This window comes from Amblyraja radiata, chromosome 24, assembly GCF_010909765.2.
Source record: "Amblyraja radiata isolate CabotCenter1 chromosome 24, sAmbRad1.1.pri, whole genome shotgun sequence".
Taxonomy (NCBI): Eukaryota; Metazoa; Chordata; class Chondrichthyes; order Rajiformes; family Rajidae; genus Amblyraja; species Amblyraja radiata.
Genome location: NC_045979.1, coordinates 26,478,900 through 26,500,188, shown reverse-complemented (window position 1 = coordinate 26,500,188; position 21,289 = coordinate 26,478,900). Strand labels below are relative to the sequence as shown.

Sequence of the window (21,289 nt, the reverse complement as noted above, 5' to 3'; positions counted from 1 at the left end):
TAGCCCTAAGAGCTATATGTAACTCTCTTTTGAAAACATCCAGTGAATTAGTCTCCACTACCTTCTGTGGCAGAGAATTCCACAGATTCACAACTCTGGGTGAAAAAGATTTTCCTCTGGTTACTGGTTATGGACTCGCCCAACATTTATCCTGCATCCAGCCTGGCCAATCCCAAAATAATTTTATATTTTTCCATAAGATATCCTCTCATCCTTCTAAATTCCAGCGAATAGTAGAGATTGAGTTGCCTATTGAGAGAAAGGGAACTGGATATGAATGCATTCTGAGAGGATTTCCACCTGACTACTGACTGGACACTGCCCCTCGATGTGTCCCCCCCTCCCCCCCCCCCCCCCCCCCAGTTACAGGCGGAGCTCGTGTCCCTGCGCAGTAAACAGGACAAAACTAGCACTGAGAACCAGGAGCTGCATCTCACCAACCAGGAGCTGGAAGCACGGCTGGAGGGGATCCAACAGGAGCTGCAGGAGGCTCGGGATGGGCTGGTGGGCCTCAAGGAGGAAGCAGCTCACCGAGACGAGGGAGAAGGGTGAGTGATTTTCAGGAAGAGCTGTGATACATGACGCATTTAATCCCACTTTCCCCAATCCCGGTGTTCCCAGCTTTTCCTTCCAGGATTACAAGACACCTTATTCACCCCATTGCCCTTCACTCTTTCTGGTGCCCAACAGCATGGGGCAGAGGTTTCACCTGATGGGAGGTTTGTGGTCCTGTGGACCTTCTCCCAGTATATCCATGTAGTGACTGAGATCGGTGATCCAGCACCTGGAACTTAATCTTCCATTTATTAGATTCATGGCTTCATCCAAAAAGCTCTGAGACTTGACTTATTCTTAGCTTCCCTTGTCCCACTGCTGCTCCATTTATAGGGAAAGCCACGTCCACATTTATCTAATCATCTTTCTTCATTTCCGTTTCCTTCCTGTCATTTTCACTACACTGTACCCGTCTCTAATGGGCCCACATTCCTCCCACTATAATTTATTATCATTTTATGATTTGATTGATCTACCTTCTACTTTATTTTTCTTTATTTATCTTCATCCCAACCCTTTCCACCTCTTCCAGTCTGCAGGGAAAGCACTATAGAGAGAACTCGATAAGTACTTGAGCTCAGCACTGTGTTTAATTTAGGATTGACACAAAATGCTGGAATAACTCAATATGTCAGGCAGCATCTCTGGAGAAAAAGAATAGGTGGCGTTTCGGCTCGAGATCCTTCTTCAGACCGGGTTGAGCAGATATATAATGTGCTGAAGAAGGGAGATTAGTTTAACTTAGCATCATTTAGTACAGACTGTGGGCTGACGGGGCCTATTCCATTGCAGTGCTTTTCAATGTTCTTTGACTCTTTAACCTAAAGAGAAAGATGAAGTGAGCGGCCAACGCGACATTAAATGGAGGATGATGTGAGAAAAGTTGAGGGAGGGCGAATAGAAAAGTAGCTTATTTAATGCTGGCATTCAGAAAGGGTTGGGTGTGAGAGGAGCAGAGACAGTAAATGGTTTCCACTGGAGTCCACATCCCAGTGAATAAAAATAAAATATTCTGCTAGGGTTAATTGAAAACAAATTTAATCCACAATCTTATGAAGGGTCTTCACTGTGAAATATTAACACCATTTCCCACTCCATGGGTACTGACTGACTTTCCACATTTTCTATTTTAATTTCCACTTCTTAGTGGACATTTTATCTATCTTCTCTGTTGACTTCATATCCCCTGTGAAGGACAGATCTCCCTATCTCCATAGCGAACACCCTCTCACCCTATAGCTCCCTCACTGCCTGTGAACTCTGAGCGACCCTGTACCTACTCTGTAACCTCCACAGGCTCCAGAGAACCCGCTCCGTCCGACGCCGTGTTGCCCGCGATACGTCGGGCACACCGGACACCCCTGGAGAGGACCCCCACCTGAGGGTCGAAGGTCAGGAAGCGACCCTGAGAGCAGATGGAGGCGGAGATCGCGAGGAAACAGCAGCGGCCTCGGCAGGAGATGGAGCGACAGAGACAATTAAAGAGGTATCTGGGCCCAGGGGGTTAGACCCCCTCCATGGTTCGAGCAGCAAGAAGTCCTTGTGCTGCAGGAACTGGCTCCCCCAGTAATCTCCCCACAGACAGACTCAATTCAATTAACAGACCAGAGAGCGGGACAATAGACAATAGATAATAGACTATATTATGGAGCCCCAGGAATGCTTGGAACCATTCAGGCTGTCACCTGATTCATGTCTACGGTTGATTAGGGCTTTACCTTCAAGTGAAAGAGTAATGCAGGAGAACTAACTGAAAAAGTGGCCAAAAGTCAGAGGAATACGAGGACAAAACATGGCAAAGACAGGAGGTAAAAGGTGGTGGTACAAGGATTCTTTACTGGTTGGAAGTTTGCAGCCAGTGATGTAACACAGGGATCAGTGCTGGGACTTTCATAGTTTCAGATGTATATTAAAGATTTGGACCTGAAGGTAATGATCTGATGAGGAAACCTGCAGATGACGGACGTTGTTATGGTTGGAGGTGGCAAAGAAGGTTGTCCGAAGCTTGGCCGTGATATCGATGAGCAGAAGGATTGGGCAAAGGATTGGCAGATGGAGTTTAATCTTGTCATATTGTGGTGATGCATCCTGGAAGATTTCAATACAGTTAGGACATAGACAGTAAATTGTAGGGTCCAAAGTACAGAGGGATCTTGGGGCATAAGTCCATAGTTCTCTGAAAGTGACAACAGAGGTGGAGATGGTGATGAAGGAAGTATATGGTATGACAATAGACAATAGACATATGTCTACCTTCATATTGAACATAAGAGTTAGGACAGCGTGTTGCAACTTTACAAACATTCGGCCACACTGGGACTGCATGCAGTTCTGGCCACTACACTGCAGGAAGGATGTGATTGAGATGGTGTGGGTTCTGTGGAGACTCACTAAAATGTTACTTGGATTAGGAGGACTATAGTTGCAGGGAAAGGTTAGACTGGGCTGATTTTCCCTGGAGTGAAGGAGGCTGAGGCAGGAAACCTGACAGTGGTTTAGAAAGTCATTAAGGGCATCAAACGAGTAGGTTATTTCCCCCATGGTTGTGGTGTCCAAAATGAGAGGGAGGAGGCTTAGGGAGAATCAGAGGGAATTTTTTTTACAACGAGAATGGTTGATATCTGGAAGGTGCTGCCAGAAAGGTGGTGGGGGTAGATACAATTAGAGCATTTAAGATGCTTCTGGATAAGCACTTGCACAGTTAAGACATAGAAGGCCTGGGACCCTATCAAAGCGAATGACGTTATATAAGTAGGTACAATGGTCGATGCGGAAAGAGAGGTGAAAAGAGGTAGGATTAGGGAAGGAGCGAGGTACAGAATAATGAATCTGGATCTGTTTTTGTGCTGACTTGCCTTTGACGGGGGTCCCTCTGTGTGTTTCCCCCTCCAGTTACAGGCGGAGCTTGTGTCCCTGCGCAGTAAACAGGATGAGACCAGCACTGAGAACCAGGAGCTTCATCTCACCAACCAGGAACTGAAGACACAATTAGAGCAGATCCAACAGGAGCTGCAGGAGGCTCGAGATCGGCCGATGATCCTCCAGGAGGAAGCAACTCGCCGAGAGGAGGGAGAAGGGTGAGTGGTTCCCAGCATGTGTCATACAACACGGAGCATCTGACCATCTTTGCCCTTCCCAGTGTCCTCCAAACACCCGTGGACATGCTGTTCACTGTTCCACATTCAGAACTAATGATGAAAGTCCTTAATCTTCTCCCTTCAGTTTTGCACAAGAAATTGCAGAGAGTTGTTGATGTGTCCCAGTCCATCACACAGAATAGACTTCCCACCTTTGATTAAAATCTACAACTCACGATGTCTAGGAAAAACAGAGGCTTCTGAATGGTCCCACCATAAGCTAGGGTACTGTCCAATTCACATCTTTCTCAGTGAGGACATTGGACTCTGTGTGTGGAACTGATGCACTACAATGCTGAGACCTATTCCTGCACTCTGTATCTCCCTCTTTGCTCTATCTATTGCACTTGAGTTTGACTTGCTTGTATGGTATACCTGATCTGTTTGGATAACATGCAACAAAAAAACTTTTCTCTGTACATGCGACAATAATAAACTTAAACCCAAACCTGATAGCCTTCTAGCTCTTAATGTTTAAGAAGGAACTGCAGATGCTGGAAAATTGGAGGTACACAAAAATGCTGGAGAAACTCAGCGGGTGCAGCAGCATCTATGGAGCGAAGGAAATAGGCATGAACATTGAATTCTCCCAATTTTGTTAGCCCTTGCTGTCTCCTCCCCTTCCTATCTCTCGCTCAGCCCTCGGGCTCCTCCTCCTCCTTTTTCCTTTCTTCTCCCCCCCCCCCCAATCAGTCTGAAGAAGGGTTACGGAAGAAAACGTTGCCTATTTCCTTCGCTCCATAGATGCTGCTGCACCCGCTGAGTTTCTCCAGCATTTTTGTGAGCCTTCTAGCTCTTCTGCCTTTATTGAATTCCTGGCTTAATCTAACAATATTTTGGAAGTAGAAGCTTAACCCTGACCCCTAAACATTATTTCCGTTGGAACAAAGTTGTTGGTAGATGGATGGTAACAGTTGTCCCGCACCAAAGGCAGGCATTTCCTGATCTCAACTCCTAACTACCATTTCTCATTAATGTCTGCTCCAGAAGATCGCTGGCCAGTTGCAGGAATGAAGTGCTGGAGCCACAATGACTCCATGGACATGGTCACCCCTTCCCTGCACTTCCTGCAGAGTCGCAGAACGTCTTTCCATGCCGCAAAGAATATAGAACAGTACAGCACAAGAACAGGCCCTTCAGCCCACACTGTTTGTGCCGAACATGTTGCCTAGTTAAACTGATGTCATCTGCGTGTGGATGATCCATATCCCTCTGTTCCCAGCGCTTCCAAGTGCCAGTCTAAACACCCCTTTAACACCACCACCGTTTCTACCTCCACCACCCACCCCTGGCAATGCGTTCCAGGACCCCACCATCCCCTGTGTAAAACACTTGCCTCGCACATCTCCATTAAACCCTTTCCCCTCTCATTGTAGCCCTTATAGCTGAGCTCTCCAGTGTTGGACATCTCCACTCTGGGGAAAAGTTTCTGACTCTCTACCCCAACTATGCTTCTCATCATTTTATAAACGTCTAACAAGCCTTCCCTCAACCTTCGATATTCCAGAGAAAACTATCCAATTCTATCCAACCTTTTACAGCAGCTGAAACCCTCTAATCCAGGCAGGGCAGCATTCTGGTAAACCTCCTCTGAATTGAAACATCCTACCAAGAACTAGAGAGCAGTCCTGAGCTACAATCTACCTCATTGGAGACCCTCAGACACACAGTTTCCATGCACTGTACTCACAGCTGCACATACTTTGCACATGCTCCACACCCACGGTCATACAATTAGCATTACGAGTTCCTACTTGGTGACTGAACCCAATGATGGTACATAAATCTGCACTGCTCTTCCTGCACACTCTGCATGTTGTATACTCAGTGTATGCACTATGCATATTGTATACAGCTGCTGCACAAAATGTTCACTCTGCGCATGTTAAGCACATTCTTTGCATATTATAAATAATCTGGCACTTTGTCTTCTCTTTCTGGGCACAGACCCACACCACACACCCACGCTCCACACATACTCCCACGCACCATATACACACTCCCATGCACCCACTCACCCCTCAGCACACTGTGCACATATTCTGCACTCACTTCTCCCTCTCTCTACACACACTGCCCATCATTTTGATTGTCTTCCTACTCTCTATAGTGTGCTCACATTCACACACCCCACCCCCTCTCCACTCTCTCTTCACACAACACACTCTCTGCAAGGCACAGGAAGAATGCAATATGTAATGCCAGGCCAGTGATAATGTTTCTCTGTCACTTTCCCTGTAGCGCCTGCTACCTGCCTGATACTTTATTTTTGTTACAGGGCATTGGAGCGGCCCCATGGCAGTGAAGGGGAGCTTTGTCATGAAGATATTCTGCAGGTAATCAGGGATGGATATTGCAGGGAGATGTGGGGGGGGGGGCAATGCACCCCCATTTCTGGGCGATGGTCAGCAAAGGGGACCCCCGTCTCATGACTGGATCAGACAGTATAGTATGTTGGATCTGCTGGGGAGAGTGAGATATTAACGGAGAAAATATGAAAAAGATACATAGAAACAGAAAATAGTTGCAGGAGTAGGCCATTCGGCCCTTCGAGCTAGCACCGCCATTCAATATGATTATGGCTGATCATCCAAAATCAGTACCCCATTCCTGCTTTCTCCCCATATCCCTTGATTCCATTAGCCCTAAGAGCTATATGTAACTCTCTTTTGAAAACATCCAGTGAATTAGTCTCCACTACCTTCTGTGGCAGAGAATTCCACAGATTCACAACTCTGGGTGAAAAAGATTTTCCTCTGGTTACTGGTTATGGACTCGCCCAACATTTTTCCTGCATCCAGCCTGGCCAATCCTAAAATAATTTTATATTTTTCCATAAGATATCCTCTCATCCTTCTAAATTCCAGCGAATAGTAGAGATTGAGTTGCCTATTGAGAGAAAGGGAACTGGATATGAATGCATTCTGAGAGGATTTCCACCTGACTACTGACTGGACACTGCCCCTCGATGTGTCCCCCCCCCCCCCCCCCCCCCCCCCCAGTTACAGGCGGAGCTCGTGTCCCTGCGCAGTAAACAGGACAAAACTAGCACTGAGAACCAGGAGCTGCATCTCACCAACCAGGAGCTGGAAGCACGGCTGGAGGGGATCCAACAGGAGCTGCAGGAGGCTCGGGATGGGCTGGTGGGCCTCAAGGAGGAAGCAGCTCACCGAGACGAGGGAGAAGGGTGAGTGATTTTCAGGAAGAGCTGTGATACATGACGCATTTAATCCCACTTTCCCCAATCCCGGTGTTCCCAGCTCTTCCCTCCAGGATTACAAGACACCTTATTCACCCCATTGCCCTTCGCTCTTTCTGGTGCCCAACAGCATGGGGCAGAGGTTTCACCTGATGGGAGGTTTGTGGTCCTGTGGACCTTCTCCCAGTAGATCCATGTAGTGACTGAGATCGGTGATCCAGCACCTGGAACTTAATCATCCATTTATTAGATTCATGGCTTCATCCAAAAAGCTCTGAGACTTGACTTATTCTTAGCTTCCCTTGTCCCACTGCTGCTCCATTTATAGGGAAGGCCACGTCCACATTTATCTAATCATCTTTCTTCATTTCCGTTTCCTTCCTGTCATTTTCACTACACTGTACCCGTCTCTAATGGGCCCACATTCCTTCCACTATAATTTATTATTATTTTATGATTTGATTGATCTACCTTCTACTTTATTTTTCTTTATTTATCTTCATCCCAACCCTTTCCACCTCTTCCAGTCTGCAGGGAAAGCATTATAGAGAGAACTCGATAAGTACTTGAGCTCAGCACTGTGTTTAATTTAGGATTGACTCAAAATGCTGGAATAACTCAATATGTCAGGCAGCATCTCTGGAGAAAAAGAATAGGTGGCGTTTCGGCTCGAGATCCTTCTTCAGACCGGGTTGAGCAGACATATAATGTGCTGAAGAAGGGAGATTAGTTTAACTTGGCATCATTTAGTACAGACTGTGGGCTGACGGGGCCTATTCCATTGCAGTGCTTTTCAATGTTCTTTGACTCTTTAACCTAAAGAGAAAGATGAAGTGAGCGGCCAACGCGACATTAAATGGAGGATGATGTGAGAAAAGTTGAGGGAGGGCGAATAGAAAAGTAGCTTATTTAATGCTGGCATTCAGATAGGGCTGGGTGTGAGAGGAGCAGAGACAGTAAATGGTTTCCACTGGAGTCCACATCCCAGTGAATAAAAATAAAATATTCTGCTAGGGTTAATTGAAAACAAATTTAATCCACAATCTTATGAATCTTTCACTGTGAAATATTAACACCATTTCCCACTCCATGGGTACTGACTGACTTTCCACATTTTCTATTTTAATTTCCACTTCTTAGTGGATATTTTATCTATCTTCTCTGTTGACTTCATATCCCCTGTGAAGGACAGAGCTCCCCATCTCCATAGCGAACACCCTCTCACCCTATAGCTCCCTCACTGCCTGTGAACTCTGAGCGACCCTGTACCTACTCTGTAACCTCCACAGGCTCCAGAGAACCCGCTCCGTCCGACGCCGTGTTGCCCGCGATACGTCGGGCCAACCGGACACCCCTGGAGAGGACCCCCACCTGAGGGTCGAAGGTCAGGAAGCGACCCTGAGAGCAGATGGAGACGGAGATCGCAGGGAAACAGCAGCGGCCTCGGCAGGAGATGGAGCGACAGAGACAATTAAAGAGGTATCTGGGCCCAGGGGGTTAGACCCCCTCCATGGTTCGAGCAGCAAGAAGTCCTTGTGCTGCAGGAACTGGCTCCCCCAGTAATCTCCCCACAGACAGACTCAATTCAATTAACAGACCAGAGAGCGGGACAATAGACAATAGATAATAGACTATATTATGGAGCCCCAGGAATGCTTGGAACCATTCAGGCTGTCACCTGATTCATGTCTACGGTTGATTAGGGCTTTACCTTCAAGTGAAAGAGTAATGCAGGAGAACTAACTGAAAAAGTGGCCAAAAGTCAGAGGAATACGAGGACAAAACATGGCAAAGACAGGAGGTAAAAGGTGGTGGTACAAGGATTCTTTACTGGTTGGAAGTTTGCAGCCAGTGATGTAACACAGGGATCAGTGCTGGGACTTTCATAGTTTCAGATGTATATTAAAGATTTGGACCTGAAGGTAATGATCTGATGAGGAAACCTGCAGATGACGGACGTTGTTATGGTTGGAGGTGGCAAAGAAGGTTGTCCGAAGCTTGGCCGTGATATTGATGAGCAGAAGGATTGGGCAAAGGATTGGCAGATGGAGTTTAATCTTGTCATATTGTGGTGATGCATCCTGGAAGCTTTCAATACAGTTAGGACATAGACAGTAAATTGTAGGGTCCAAAGTACAGAGGGATCTTGGGGCATAAGTCCATAGTTCTCTGAAAGTGGCAACAGAGGTGGAGATGGTGATGAAGGAAGTATATGGTATGACAATAGACAATAGACATATGTCTACCTTCATATTGAACATAAGAGTTAGGACAGCGTGTTGCAACTTTACAAACATTCGGCCACACTGGGACTGCATGCAGTTCTGGCCACTACACTGCAGGAAGGATGTGATTGAGATGGTGTGGGTTCTGTGGAGACTCACTAAAATGTTACTTGGATTAGGAGGACTATAGTTGCAGGGAAAGGTTAGACTGGGCTGATTTTCCCTGGAGTGAAGGAGGCTGAGGCAGGAAACCTGACAGTGGTTTAGAAAGTCATTAAGGGCATCAAACGAGAAGGTTATTTCCCCCATGGTTGTGGTGTCCAAAATGAGAGGGAGGAGGCTTAGGGAGAATCAGAGGGAATTTTTTTTACAACGAGAATGGTTGATATCTGGAAGGTGCTGCCAGAAAGGTGGTGGGGGTAGATACAATTAGAGCATTTAAGATGCTTCTGGATAAGCACTTGCACAGTTAAGACATAGAAGGCCTGGGACCCTATCAAAGCGAATGACGTTATATAAGTAGGTACAATGGTCGATGCGGAAAGAGAGGTGAAAAGAGGTAGGATTAGGGAAGGAGCGAGGTACAGAATAATGAATCTGGATCTGTTTTTGTGCTGACTTGCCTTTGACGGGGGTCCCTCTGTGTGTTTCCCCCTCCAGTTACAGGCGGAGCTCGTGTCCCTGCGCAGTAAACAGGATGAGACCAGCACTGAGAACCAGGAGCTTCATCTCACCAACCAGGAACTGAAGACACAATTAGAGCAGATCCAACAGGAGCTGCAGGAGGCTCGAGATCGGCCGATGATCCTCCAGGAGGAAGCAACTCGCCGAGAGGAGGGAGAAGGGTGAGTGGTTCCCAGCATGTGTCGTACAACACGGAGCATCTGACCATCTTTGCCCTTCCCAGTGTCCTCCAAACACCCGTGGACATGCTGTTCACTGTTCCACATTCAGAACTAATGATGAAAGTCCTTAATCTTCTCCCTTCAGTTTTGCACAAGAAATTGCAGAGAGTTGTTGATGTGTCCCAGTCCATCACACAGAATAGACTTCCCACCTTTGATTAAAATCTACAACTCACGATGTCTAGGAAAAACAGAGGCTTCTGAATGGTCCCACCATAAGCTAGGGTACTGTCCAATTCACATCTTTCTCAGTGAGGACATTGGACTCTGTGTGTGGAACTGATGCACTACAATGCTGAGACCTATTTCTGCACTCTGTATCTCCCTCTTTGCTCTATCTATTGCACTTGAGTTTGACTTGCTTGTATGGTATACCTGATCTGTTTGGATAACATGCAACAAAAAAACTTTTCACTGTACATGCGACAATAATGAACTTAAACCCAAACCTGATAGCCTTCTAGCTCTTAATGTTTAAGAAGGAACTGCAGATGCTGGAAAATCGAAGGTACACAAAAATGCTGGAGAAACTCAGCGGGTGCAGCAGCATCTATGGAGCGAAGGAAATAGGCATGAACATTGAATTCTCCCAATTTTGTTAGCCCTTGCTGTCTCCTCCCCTTCCTATCTCTCGCTCAGCCCTCGGGCTCCTCCTCCTCCTTTTTCCTTTCTTCTCCCCCCCCCCAATCAGTCTGAAGAAGGGGTTTCGGCCCGAAACGTTGCCTATTTCCTTCGCTCCATAGATGCTGCTGCACCCGCTGAGTTTCTCCAGCATTTTTGTGAGCCTTCTAGCTCTTCTGCCTTTATTGAATTCCTGGCTTAATCTAACAATATTTTGGAAGTAGAAGCTTAACCCTGACCCCTAAACATTATTTCCGTTGGAACAAAGTTGTTGGTAGATGGATGGTAACAGTTGTCCCGCACCAAAGGCAGGCATTTCCTGATCTCAACTCCTAACTACCATTTCTCATTAATTTCTGCTCCAGAAGATCACTGGCCAGTTGCAGGAATGAAGTGCTGGAGCCACAATGACTCCATGGACATGGTCACCCCTTCCCTGCACTTCCTGCAGAGTCGCAGAACGTCTTTCCATGCCGCAAAGAATATAGAACAGTACAGCACAAGAACAGGCCCTTCAGCCCACGCTGTTTGTGCCGAACATGTTGCCTAGTTAAACTGATGTCATCTGCGTGTGGATGATCCATATCCCTCTGTTCCCAGCGCTTCCAAGTGCCAATCTAAACACCCCTTTAACACCACCACCGTATCTACCTCCACCACCCACCCCTGGCAATGCGTTCCAGGACCCCACCATCCCCTGTGTAAAACACTTGCCTCGCACATCTCCATTAAACCCTTTCCCCTCTCATTGTAGCCCTTATAGCTGAGCTCTCCAGTGTTGGACATCTCCACTCTGGGGAAAAGTTTCTGACTCTCTACCCCAACTATGCTTCTCATCATTTTATAAACGTCTAACAAGCCTTCCCTCAACCTTCGATATTCCAGAGAAAACTATCCAATTCTATCCAACCTTTTACAGCAGCTGAAACCCTCTAATCCAGGCAGGGCAGCATTCTGGTAAACCTCCTCTGAATTGAAACATCCTACCAAGAACTAGAGAGCAGTCCTGAGCTACAATCTACCTCATTGGAGACCCTCAGACACACAGTTTCCATGCACTGTACTCACAGCTGCACATACTTTGCACATGCTCCACACCCACGGTCATACAATTAGCATTACGAGTTCCTACTTGGTGACTGAACCCAATGATGGTACATAAATCTGCACTGCTCTTCCTGCACACTCTGCATGTTGTATACTCAGTGTATGCACTATGCATATTGTATACAGCTGCTGCACAAAATGTTCACTCTGCGCATGTTAAGCACATTCTTTGCATATTATAAATAATCTGGCACTTTGTCTTCTCTTTCTGGACACAGACCCACACCACACACCCACGCTCCACACATACTCCCACGCACCATATACACACTCCCATGCACCCACTCACCCCTCAGCACACTGTGCACATATTCTGCACTCACTTCTCCCTCTCTCTACACACACTGCCCATCATTTTGATTGTCTTCCTACTCTCTATAGTGTGCTCACATTCACACACCCCACCCCCTCTCCACTCTCTCTTCACACAACACACTCTCTGCAAGGCACAGGAAGAATGCAATATGTAATGCCAGGCCAGTGATAATGTTTCTCTGTCACTTTACCTGTAGCGCCTGCTGCCTGCCTGATACTTTATTTTTGTTACAGGGCATTGGAGCGGCCCCATGGCAGTGAAGGGGAGCTTTGTCATGAAGATATTCTGCAGGTAATCAGGGATGGATATTGCAGGGAGATGTGGGGGGGGGGGGGGGGGGGGCAATGCACCCCCATTTCTGGGCGATGGTCAGCAAAGGGGACCCCCGTCTCATGACTGGATCAGACAGTATGTTGGATCTGCTGGGGAGAGTGAGATATTAACTGAGAAAATATGAAAAAGATACATAGAAACAGAAAATAGTTGCAGGAGTAGGCCATTCGGCCCTTCGAGCTAGCACCGCCATTCAATATGATTATGGCTGATCATCCAAAATCAGTACCCCATTCCTGCTTTCTCCCCATATCCCTTGATTCCATTAGCCCTAAGAGCTATATGTAACTCTCTTTTGAAAACATCCAGTGAATTAGTCTCCACTACCTTCTGTGGCAGAGAATTCCACAGATTCACAACTCTGGGTGAAAAAGATTTTCCTCTGGTTACTGGTTATGGACTCGCCCAACATTTTTCCTGCATCCAGCCTGGCCAATCCCAAAATAATTTTATATTTTTCCATAAGATATCCTCTCATCCTTCTAAATTCCAGCGAATAGTAGAGATTGAGTTGCCTATTGAGAGAAAGGGAACTGGATATGAATGCATTCTGAGAGGATTTCCACCTGACTACTGACTGGACACTGCCCCTCGATGTGTCGTCCCCCCCCCCCCCCCCCCCCCCCCCCCCCCCCCCCCCAGTTACAGGCGGAGCTCGTGTCCCTGCGCAGTAAACAGGACAAAACTAGCACTGAGAACCAGGAGCTGCATCTCACCAACCACGAGCTGGAAGCACGGCTGGAGGGGATCCAACAGGAGCTGCAGGAGGCTCGGGATGGGCTGGTGGGCCTCAAGGAGGAAGCAGCTCACCGAGACGAGGGAGAAGGGTGAGTGATTTTCAGGAAGAGCTGTGATACATGACGCATTTAATCCCACTTTCCCCAATCCCGGTGTTCCCAGCTTTTCCTTCCAGGATTACAAGACACCTTATTCACCCCATTGCCCTTCACTCTTTCTGGTGCCCAACAGCATGGGGCAGAGGTTTCACCTGATGGGAGGTTTGTGGTCCTGTGGACCTTCTCCCAGTAGATCCATGTAGTGACTGAGATCGGTGATCCAGCACCTGGAACTTAATCATCCATTTATTAGATTCATGGCTTCATCCAAAAAGCTCTGAGACTTGACTTATTCTTAGCTTCCCTTGTCCCACTGCTGCTCCATTTATAGGGAAAGCCACGTCCACATTTATCTAATCATCTTTCTTCATTTCCGTTTCCTTCCTGTCATTTTCACTACACTGTACCCGTCTCTAATGGGCCCACATTCCTCCCACTATAATTTATTATCATTTTATGATTTGATTGATCTACCTTCTACTTTATTTTTCTTTATTTATCTTCATCCCAACCCTTTCCACCTCTTCCAGTCTGCAGGGAAAGCATTATAGAGAGAACTCGATAAGTACTTGAGCTCAGCACTGTGTTTAATTTAGGATTGACACAAAATGCTGGAATAACTCAATATGTCAGGCAGCATCTCTGGAGAAAAAGAATAGGTGGCGTTTCGGCTCGAGATCCTTCTTCAGACCGGGTTGAGCAGACATATAATGTGCTGAAGAAGGGAGATTAGTTTAACTTGGCATCATTTAGTACAGACTGTGGGCTGACGGGGCCTATTCCATTGCAGTGCTTTTCAATGTTCTTTGACTCTTTAACCTAAAGAGAAAGATGAAGTGAGCGGCCAACGCGACATTAAATGGAGGATGATGTGAGAAAAGTTGAGGGAGGGCGAATAGAAAAGTAGCTTATTTAATGCTGGCATTCAGATAGGGCTGGGTGTGAGAGGAGCAGAGACAGTAAATGGTTTCCACTGGAGTCCACATCCCAGTGAATAAAAATAAAATATTCTGCTAGGGTTAATTGAAAACAAATTTAATCCACATACTTATGAAGGGTCTTCACTGTGAAATATTAACACCATTTCCCACTCCATGGGTACTGACTGACTTTCCACATTTTCTATTTTAATTTCCACTTCTTAGTGGACATTTTATCTATCTTCTCTGTTGACTTCATATCCCCTGTGAAGGACAGAGCTCCCTATCTCCATAGCGAACACCCTCTCACCCTATAGCTCCCTCACTGCCTGTGAACTCTGAGCGATCCTGTACCTACTCTGTAACCTCCACAGGCTCCAGAGAACCCGCTCCGTCCGACGCCGTGTTGCCCGCGATACGTCGGGCAAACCGGACACCCCTGGAGAGGACCCCCACCTGAGGGTCGAAGGTCAGGAAGCGACCCTGAGAGCAGATGGAGGCGGAGATCGCAAGGAAACAGCAGCGGCCTCGGCAGGAGATGGAGCGACAGAGACAATTAAAGAGGTATCTGGGCCCAGGGGGTTCGACCCCCTCCATGGTTCGAGCAGCAAGAAGTCCTTGTGCTGCAGGAACTGGCTCCCCCAGTAATCTCCCCACAGACAGACTCAATTCAATTAACAGACCAGAGAGCGGGACAATAGACAATAGATAATAGACTATATTATGGAGCCCCAGGAATGCTTGGAACCATTCAGGCTGTCACCTGATTCATGTATATGGTTGATTAGGGCTCTACCTTCAAGTGAAAGAGTAATGCAGGAGAACTAACTGATAAAGTGGCCAAAAGTCAGAGGAATACGAGGACAAAACATGGCAAAGACAGGAGGTAAAAGGTGGTGGTACAAGGATTCTTTACTGGTTGGAAGTTTGCAGCCAGTGATGTAACACAGGGATCAGTGCTGGGACTTTCATAGTTTCAGATGTATATTAAAGATTTGGACCTGAAGGTAATGATCTGATGAGGAAACCTGCAGATGACGGACGTTGTTATGGTTGGAGGTGGCAAAGAAGGTTGTCCGAAGCTTGGCCGTGACATCGATGAGCAGAAGGATTGGGCAAAGGATTGGCAGATGGAGTTTAATCTTGTCATATTGTGGTGATGCATCCTGGAAGCTTTCAATACAGTTAGGACATAGACAGTAAATTGTAGGGTCCAAAGTACAGCGGGATCTTGGGGCATAAGTCCATAGTTCTCTGAAAGTGGCAACAGAGGTGGAGATGGTGATGAAGGAAGTATATGGTATGACAATAGACAATAGACATATGTCTACCTTCATATTGAACATAAGAGTTAGGACAGCGTGTTGCAACTTTACAAACATTCGGCCACACTGGGACTGCATGCAGTTCTGGCCACTACTCTGCAGGAAGGATGTGATTGAGATGGTGTGGGTTCTGTGGAGACTCACTAAGATGTTACTTGGATTAGGAGGACTATAGTTGCAGGGAAAGGTTAGACTGGGCTGATTTTCCCTGGAGTGAAGGAGGCTGAGGCAGGAAACCTGACAGTGGTTTAGAAAGTCATTAAGGGCATCAAACAAGTAGGTTATTTCCCCCATGGTTGGGGTGTCTAAAATGAGAGGGAGGAGGCTTAGGGAGAATCAGAGGGAATTTTTTTTACAACGAGAATGGTTGATATCTGGAAGGTGCTGCCAGAAAGGTGGTGGGGGTAGATACAATTAGAGCATTTAAGATGCTTCTGGATAAGCACTTGCACAGTTAAGACATAGAAGGCCTGGGACCCTATCAAAGCGAATGACGTTATATAAGTAGGTACAATGGTCGATGCGGAAAGAGAGGTGAAAAGAGGTAGGATTAGGGAAGGAGCGAGGTACAGAATAATGAATCTGGATCTGTTTTTGTGCTGACTTGCCTTTGACGGGGGTCCCTCTGTGTGTTTCCCCCTCCAGTTACAGGCGGAGCTCGTGTCCCTGCGCAGTAAACAGGATGAGACCAGCACTGAGAACCAGGAGCTGCATCTCACCAACCAGGAACTGAAGACACAATTAGAGCAGATCCAACAGGAGCTGCAGGAGGCTCGAGATCGGCCGATGATCCTCCAGGAGGAAGCAACTCACCGAGAGGAGGGAGAAGGGTGAGTGGTTCCCAGCATGTGTCGTACAACACGGAGCATCTGACCATCTTTGCCCTTCCCAGTGTCCTCCAAACACCCGTGGACATGCTGTTCACTGTTCCACATTCAGAACTAATGATGAAAGTCCTTAATCTTCTCCCTTCAGTTTTACACAAGAAATTGCAGAGAGTTGTTGATGTGTCCCAGTCCATCACACAGAATAGACTTCCCACCTTTGATTAAAATCTACAACTCACGATGTCTCGGAAAAACAGAGGCTTCTGAATGGTCCCACCATAAGCTAGGGTACTGTCCAATTCACATCTTTCTCAGTGAGGACATTGGACTCTGTGTGTGGAACTGATGCACTACAATGCTGAGACCTATTTCTGCACTCTGTATCTCCCTCTTTGCTCTATCTATTGCACTTGAGTTTGACTTGCTTGCATGGTATACCTGATCTGTTTGGATAACATGCAACAAAAAAACTTTTCTCTGTACATGCGACAATAATGAACTTAAACCCAAACCTGATAGCCTTCTAGCTCTTAATGTTTAAGAAGGAACTGCAGATGCTGGAAAATCGGAGGTACACAAAAATGCTGGAGAAACTCAGCGGGTGCAGCAGCATCTATGGAGCGAAGGAAATAGGCATGAACATTGAATTCTCCCAATTTTGTTAGCCCTTGCTGTCTCCTCCCCTTCCTATCTCTCGCTCAGCCCTTGGGCTCCTCCTCCTCCTTTTTCCTTTCTTCTCCCCCCCCCCCCCCCAATCAGTCTGAAGAAGGGTTATGGAAGAAAACGTTGCCTATTTCCTTCGCTCCATAGATGCTGCTGCACCCACTGAGTTTCTCCAGCATTTTTGTGAGCCTTCTAGCTCTTCTGCCTTTATTGAATTCCTGGCTTAATCTAACAATATTTTGGAAGTAGAAGCTTAACCCTGACCCCTAAACATTATTTCCGTTGGAACAAAGTTGTTGGTAGATGGATGGTAACAGTTGTCCCGCACCAAAGGCAGGCATTTCCTGATCTCAACTCCTAACTACCATTTCTCATTAATGTCTGCTCCAGAAGATCGCTGGCCAGTTGCAGGAATGAAGTGTTGGAGCCACAATGACTCCATGGACATGGTCACCCCTTCCCTGCACTTCCTGCAGAGTCGCAGAACGTCTTTCCATGCCGCAAAGAACATAGAACAGTACAGCACAAGAACAGGCCCTTCAGCCCACGCTGTTTGTGCCGAACATGTTGCCTAGTTAAACTGATGTCATCTGCGTGTGGATGATCCATATCCCTCTGTTCCCAGCGCTTCCAAGTGCCAATCTAAACACCCCTTAAACACCACCACCGTATCTACCTCCACCACCCACCCCTGGCAATGCGTTCCAGGACCCCACCATCCCCTGTGTAAAACACTTGCCTCGCACATCTCCATTAAACCCTTTCCCCTCTCATTGTAGCCCTTATAGCTGTGCTCTCCAGTGTTGGACATCTCCACTCTGGGGAAAAGTTTCTGACTCTCTACCCCAACTATGCTTCTCATCATTTTATAAACGTCTAACAAGCCTTCCCTCAACCTTCGATGTTCCAGAGAAAACTATCCAATTCTATCCAACCTTTTACAGCAGCTGAAACCCTCTAATCCAGGCAGGGCAGCATTCTGGTAAACCTCCTCTGAATTGAAACATCCTACCAAGAACTAGAGAGCAGTCTTGAGCTACAATCTACCTCATTGGAGACCCTCAGACTCTTTTTAATCAGACTTTACTGGACATTAACTTGCATTGAAGATGATCCCGTTTATCATGTATCTGTACACTGTGGATGGCTCGATTGTAATCATGTATTGTCTTTCCACTGTCTGGGTAGCACGCAACAAAAGCTTTTCACTGTGCCTCAGTACACATGACAATAAACTAAACTAAACTAAACTCAACTATAGATGAAGCCACTCCAAAGCATCCACATCTTTCCTGCAATAGGGCGACCAGAACTGCATGTTAGTTGGCGTTGTGTCCCAGAATGAGGGAAGGAATTTCCTCTCCTCAGCTCGAGTAACCCAGGCACCTTCCTCAAGTGTAGTGTGACGGGCTGCAAGTATCACCAGTTCCAGCCTAGAAATGCCACCCAAATAAGAACCACAAGCATCAGAGCCTCAAGCAAAGTGGCCTTGAGCTGGGACTGTGACTGGGCACTGCAGTGGATCTCGGTTGCAACCTCCTCAGTGAAGCGCAAGAATAGGCTTTGTTGCCTCCAGCTGCCTCATTGCCCTCTCCAGTACAACTGCTTCTTCCTTGGACATTTACCTCTGGAAATGTTCTAATCCATTTCCAAGCCTTTCTGCGCATTAATATTTCGCCATAGCAAGCAGCCTCCCAGTGAATCTGCTCTCTACCCTCTCTCTTGTCTTCATACCCCCTCTGTAGGACTGAGCTCCCTTTATTCATGCGATCACCCTCCCCAGCCAGTAGCTCCCGCGCTGTCGGTGAACACAGGATAATGATGTCCTCCCTCTGTGACCTCCGCTCCGCAGACTCCAGAGAACTCGCTCCATCCGACGCCGGGGCACCCGCGACACTTCAAACACACCGGACGCTCTTGGAGACGGAGGTCAGGAAGTGGCCCCGGGGGAAGGTGGGGACGGAGCATGCGAGGAAACAGCAGTGGTCTCGTCAAGCGACGGCGCAGCGGAGACGATGAAAGAGGTAGCTGCGGCCAGGGTTCAGATCCGTCCAGGGTTAGAGCAGCCGGAAGGCCACATCCTGCAGCAAATGCCCTCCCTCCTCCCGCATTGTCCCGACAGGGAGACTCCAGTCAGTTCCCAGATACACTCGGAGCCACTCGGAACCAGAGTCCGGCTGTTACCTGGTTCATGCCTTTGGTTGGTTTAGGTTGCACCTTGACTGAAGCGCCATGGTGGAAACGACTGAGAGAATGGCTAGAAACCAGGCTGTCAAATGTCTCTGGGCATTCCCAGAGCAATGGTTGGGAATTAATGAGGGATATAAGGAGATGCGGGAATTCCAGAACTCCACGTGGCTGCTATGATTGGAGTCTGACGATTGTGGGATGGTGGGATAGATAGATGGAATGGGAGGATGAGTAAGGGAGGGAGTTAGACAGAATGAGGCTGTCGATGGCGGATAAAAGGAATGGGCTGATAGGAGAGGGACTGGGGTATTGTCTCCAGCCCCTTGGTCAGCTGCAGGAGGTGCTCCCACCAGTTCAGGCGATCGGGCGAGGAGAGGGATGTTAGTTTGTGGGCCGAGCCAGTATAGGTGACGGAGGAGGCCATGCAACAGTCTGGGGCTTACCTGGGCTCTGGATCGGGGACGCTCCATACATCCAGTACATCGACCGGACTTTGGACTGTTTTTCTTTTTATAAACGGTGCCAAAATATGGTTTAGTTTAGTTTAGAGATATGGCGACTGTGCATGTATGAAATATGCAAAAATAATTTTACTGTGAAGTGCATACGTGACAATAAAGAACCATTGAGGACTGGGAGAGGTGAGAGATACAGAGAGAAATCCATTTTCATGGTGATTTCTCCAATGACACAGTCCCTCTGTGTGTTCCCCCCTTCCAGTTACAGGCGGAGCTCGAGTCCCTGCGCAGTAAACAGGACGAGACCAGCACTGAGAACCAGGCGCTCACTTTGATCAACCAGGAGCTGGAAGCACGGCTGGTGGGGATCGACCAGGAGCTGCAGGAGGCTCGGAATCAGCTGGTGATCCTTCAGGAGGAAGCAACTCACCGAGAGGCGGGGGAAGGGTGAGTGAGAGTGTTCCTGTCCCTCATTCCTATCCCACATACTGCACACTCCCCTGGTTCTAAAGTCCAGACCCCATGCTGAAGCCATGTCTTATGCATTGGAAACTCCATTCCTCACTGCAGGCTGAGCTAGATCCTGACCTCGGGAGCTGTCTGTGTGGAGTTTACATGTTCTCACTGTGACCATGTGGGTTTCCTCCGGGTACTCCTGTTTCCTCTCACATCCCAAAGACGTACAGGTTTGTAAGTTAATTGGCTTCAATAAGAATGTAAATTGTCCCTAGTGTGTAGGATAGTGTTAGTGTATGGGATCGCTGGTTGGTGGGGACTTGGCAACTTGACCCCAGTAAATTGCCCCTAGTGTACAGGGACTGAATGAGAACGTGGAATAACGTAGAATGATTGTGAATGGTGATCGATGGCCGGCCTGGACTTGGTGGGCAGATGGACTTATTTCTATGCTGTGTCTCTAAACCAAACCGGATATCCTTCACACTCTCCATACTCCACACACCATGGCACCGCATACAAATCCCACTCAAGGCACAGGCATCCTGTGGACTACAGAGATATATCATGCTGTGTGCACGCTGTGTAGCTTGTTATTTTTACGCTGGAAGTGCATGTCATGGCCAGGCCAACATTTATAGTCAGCACTATCTCTAATCAGACAGGATCATGCCAGCCATCGTCTTGAACCACCATAGTTCTTCTGCTGAAGGTTCTCCCAAATGCTTTTGATTCAAGAGTCAAGAGTCGAGTGTGTTTCATTGTCATATGTCCCGATCTCCCATGAATGAAGGAGAATACAAAAAGTAATGTGGCGCCGCCCAGTCCATCACGGGTACTGACTTCCCCACCATCGAAGGGATCTATAGGAGACTGACTGGAAAAGGCAGCTGGCATCATCCCGGCACCATAGCCACGCTCTCATTTCACTCCTGCAATCGGGAAGAAGCTCTAATTTCAGGAACAGCTTTTTCCCAATAACTATCAGGCTCTTGAACATCATAAACAGCAAGTAACACCTCCCATCACAGTGAGGAATGTGGGGAGCCGCTGTGGAGGATGTTTATGTTAACTTTTATTTCATGGCGCTGTGTGACTTGTTGCTTTTCACTTAGTATGGCTGTAAGGTAACTCAAATTTCACTGTACCTTAATCGGTACATGTGACAATAAACTGACCTTGAAACCTTGACCTTGAAACTATATTGGTTGCATTA

At 47.3% G+C, this 21,289-nt stretch overlaps 1 protein-coding gene across 1 annotated transcript in view; it reads left to right on the top strand.

Annotated features, from left to right (window-relative positions):
- The window catches only part of LOC116986910 (ras-related protein Rab-44-like), a 70,814-nt gene that overhangs the window by 37,651 nt on the left and 11,874 nt on the right, over window positions 1–21,289 (top strand). Inside the window, exon 24 of the mRNA XM_033042697.1 lies at window positions 19,880–20,064. Within this exon, the coding sequence (XP_032898588.1) occupies window positions 19,880–20,064 (185 nt within the window). The remainder of the gene's footprint in view (window positions 1–19,879; window positions 20,065–21,289) is intronic.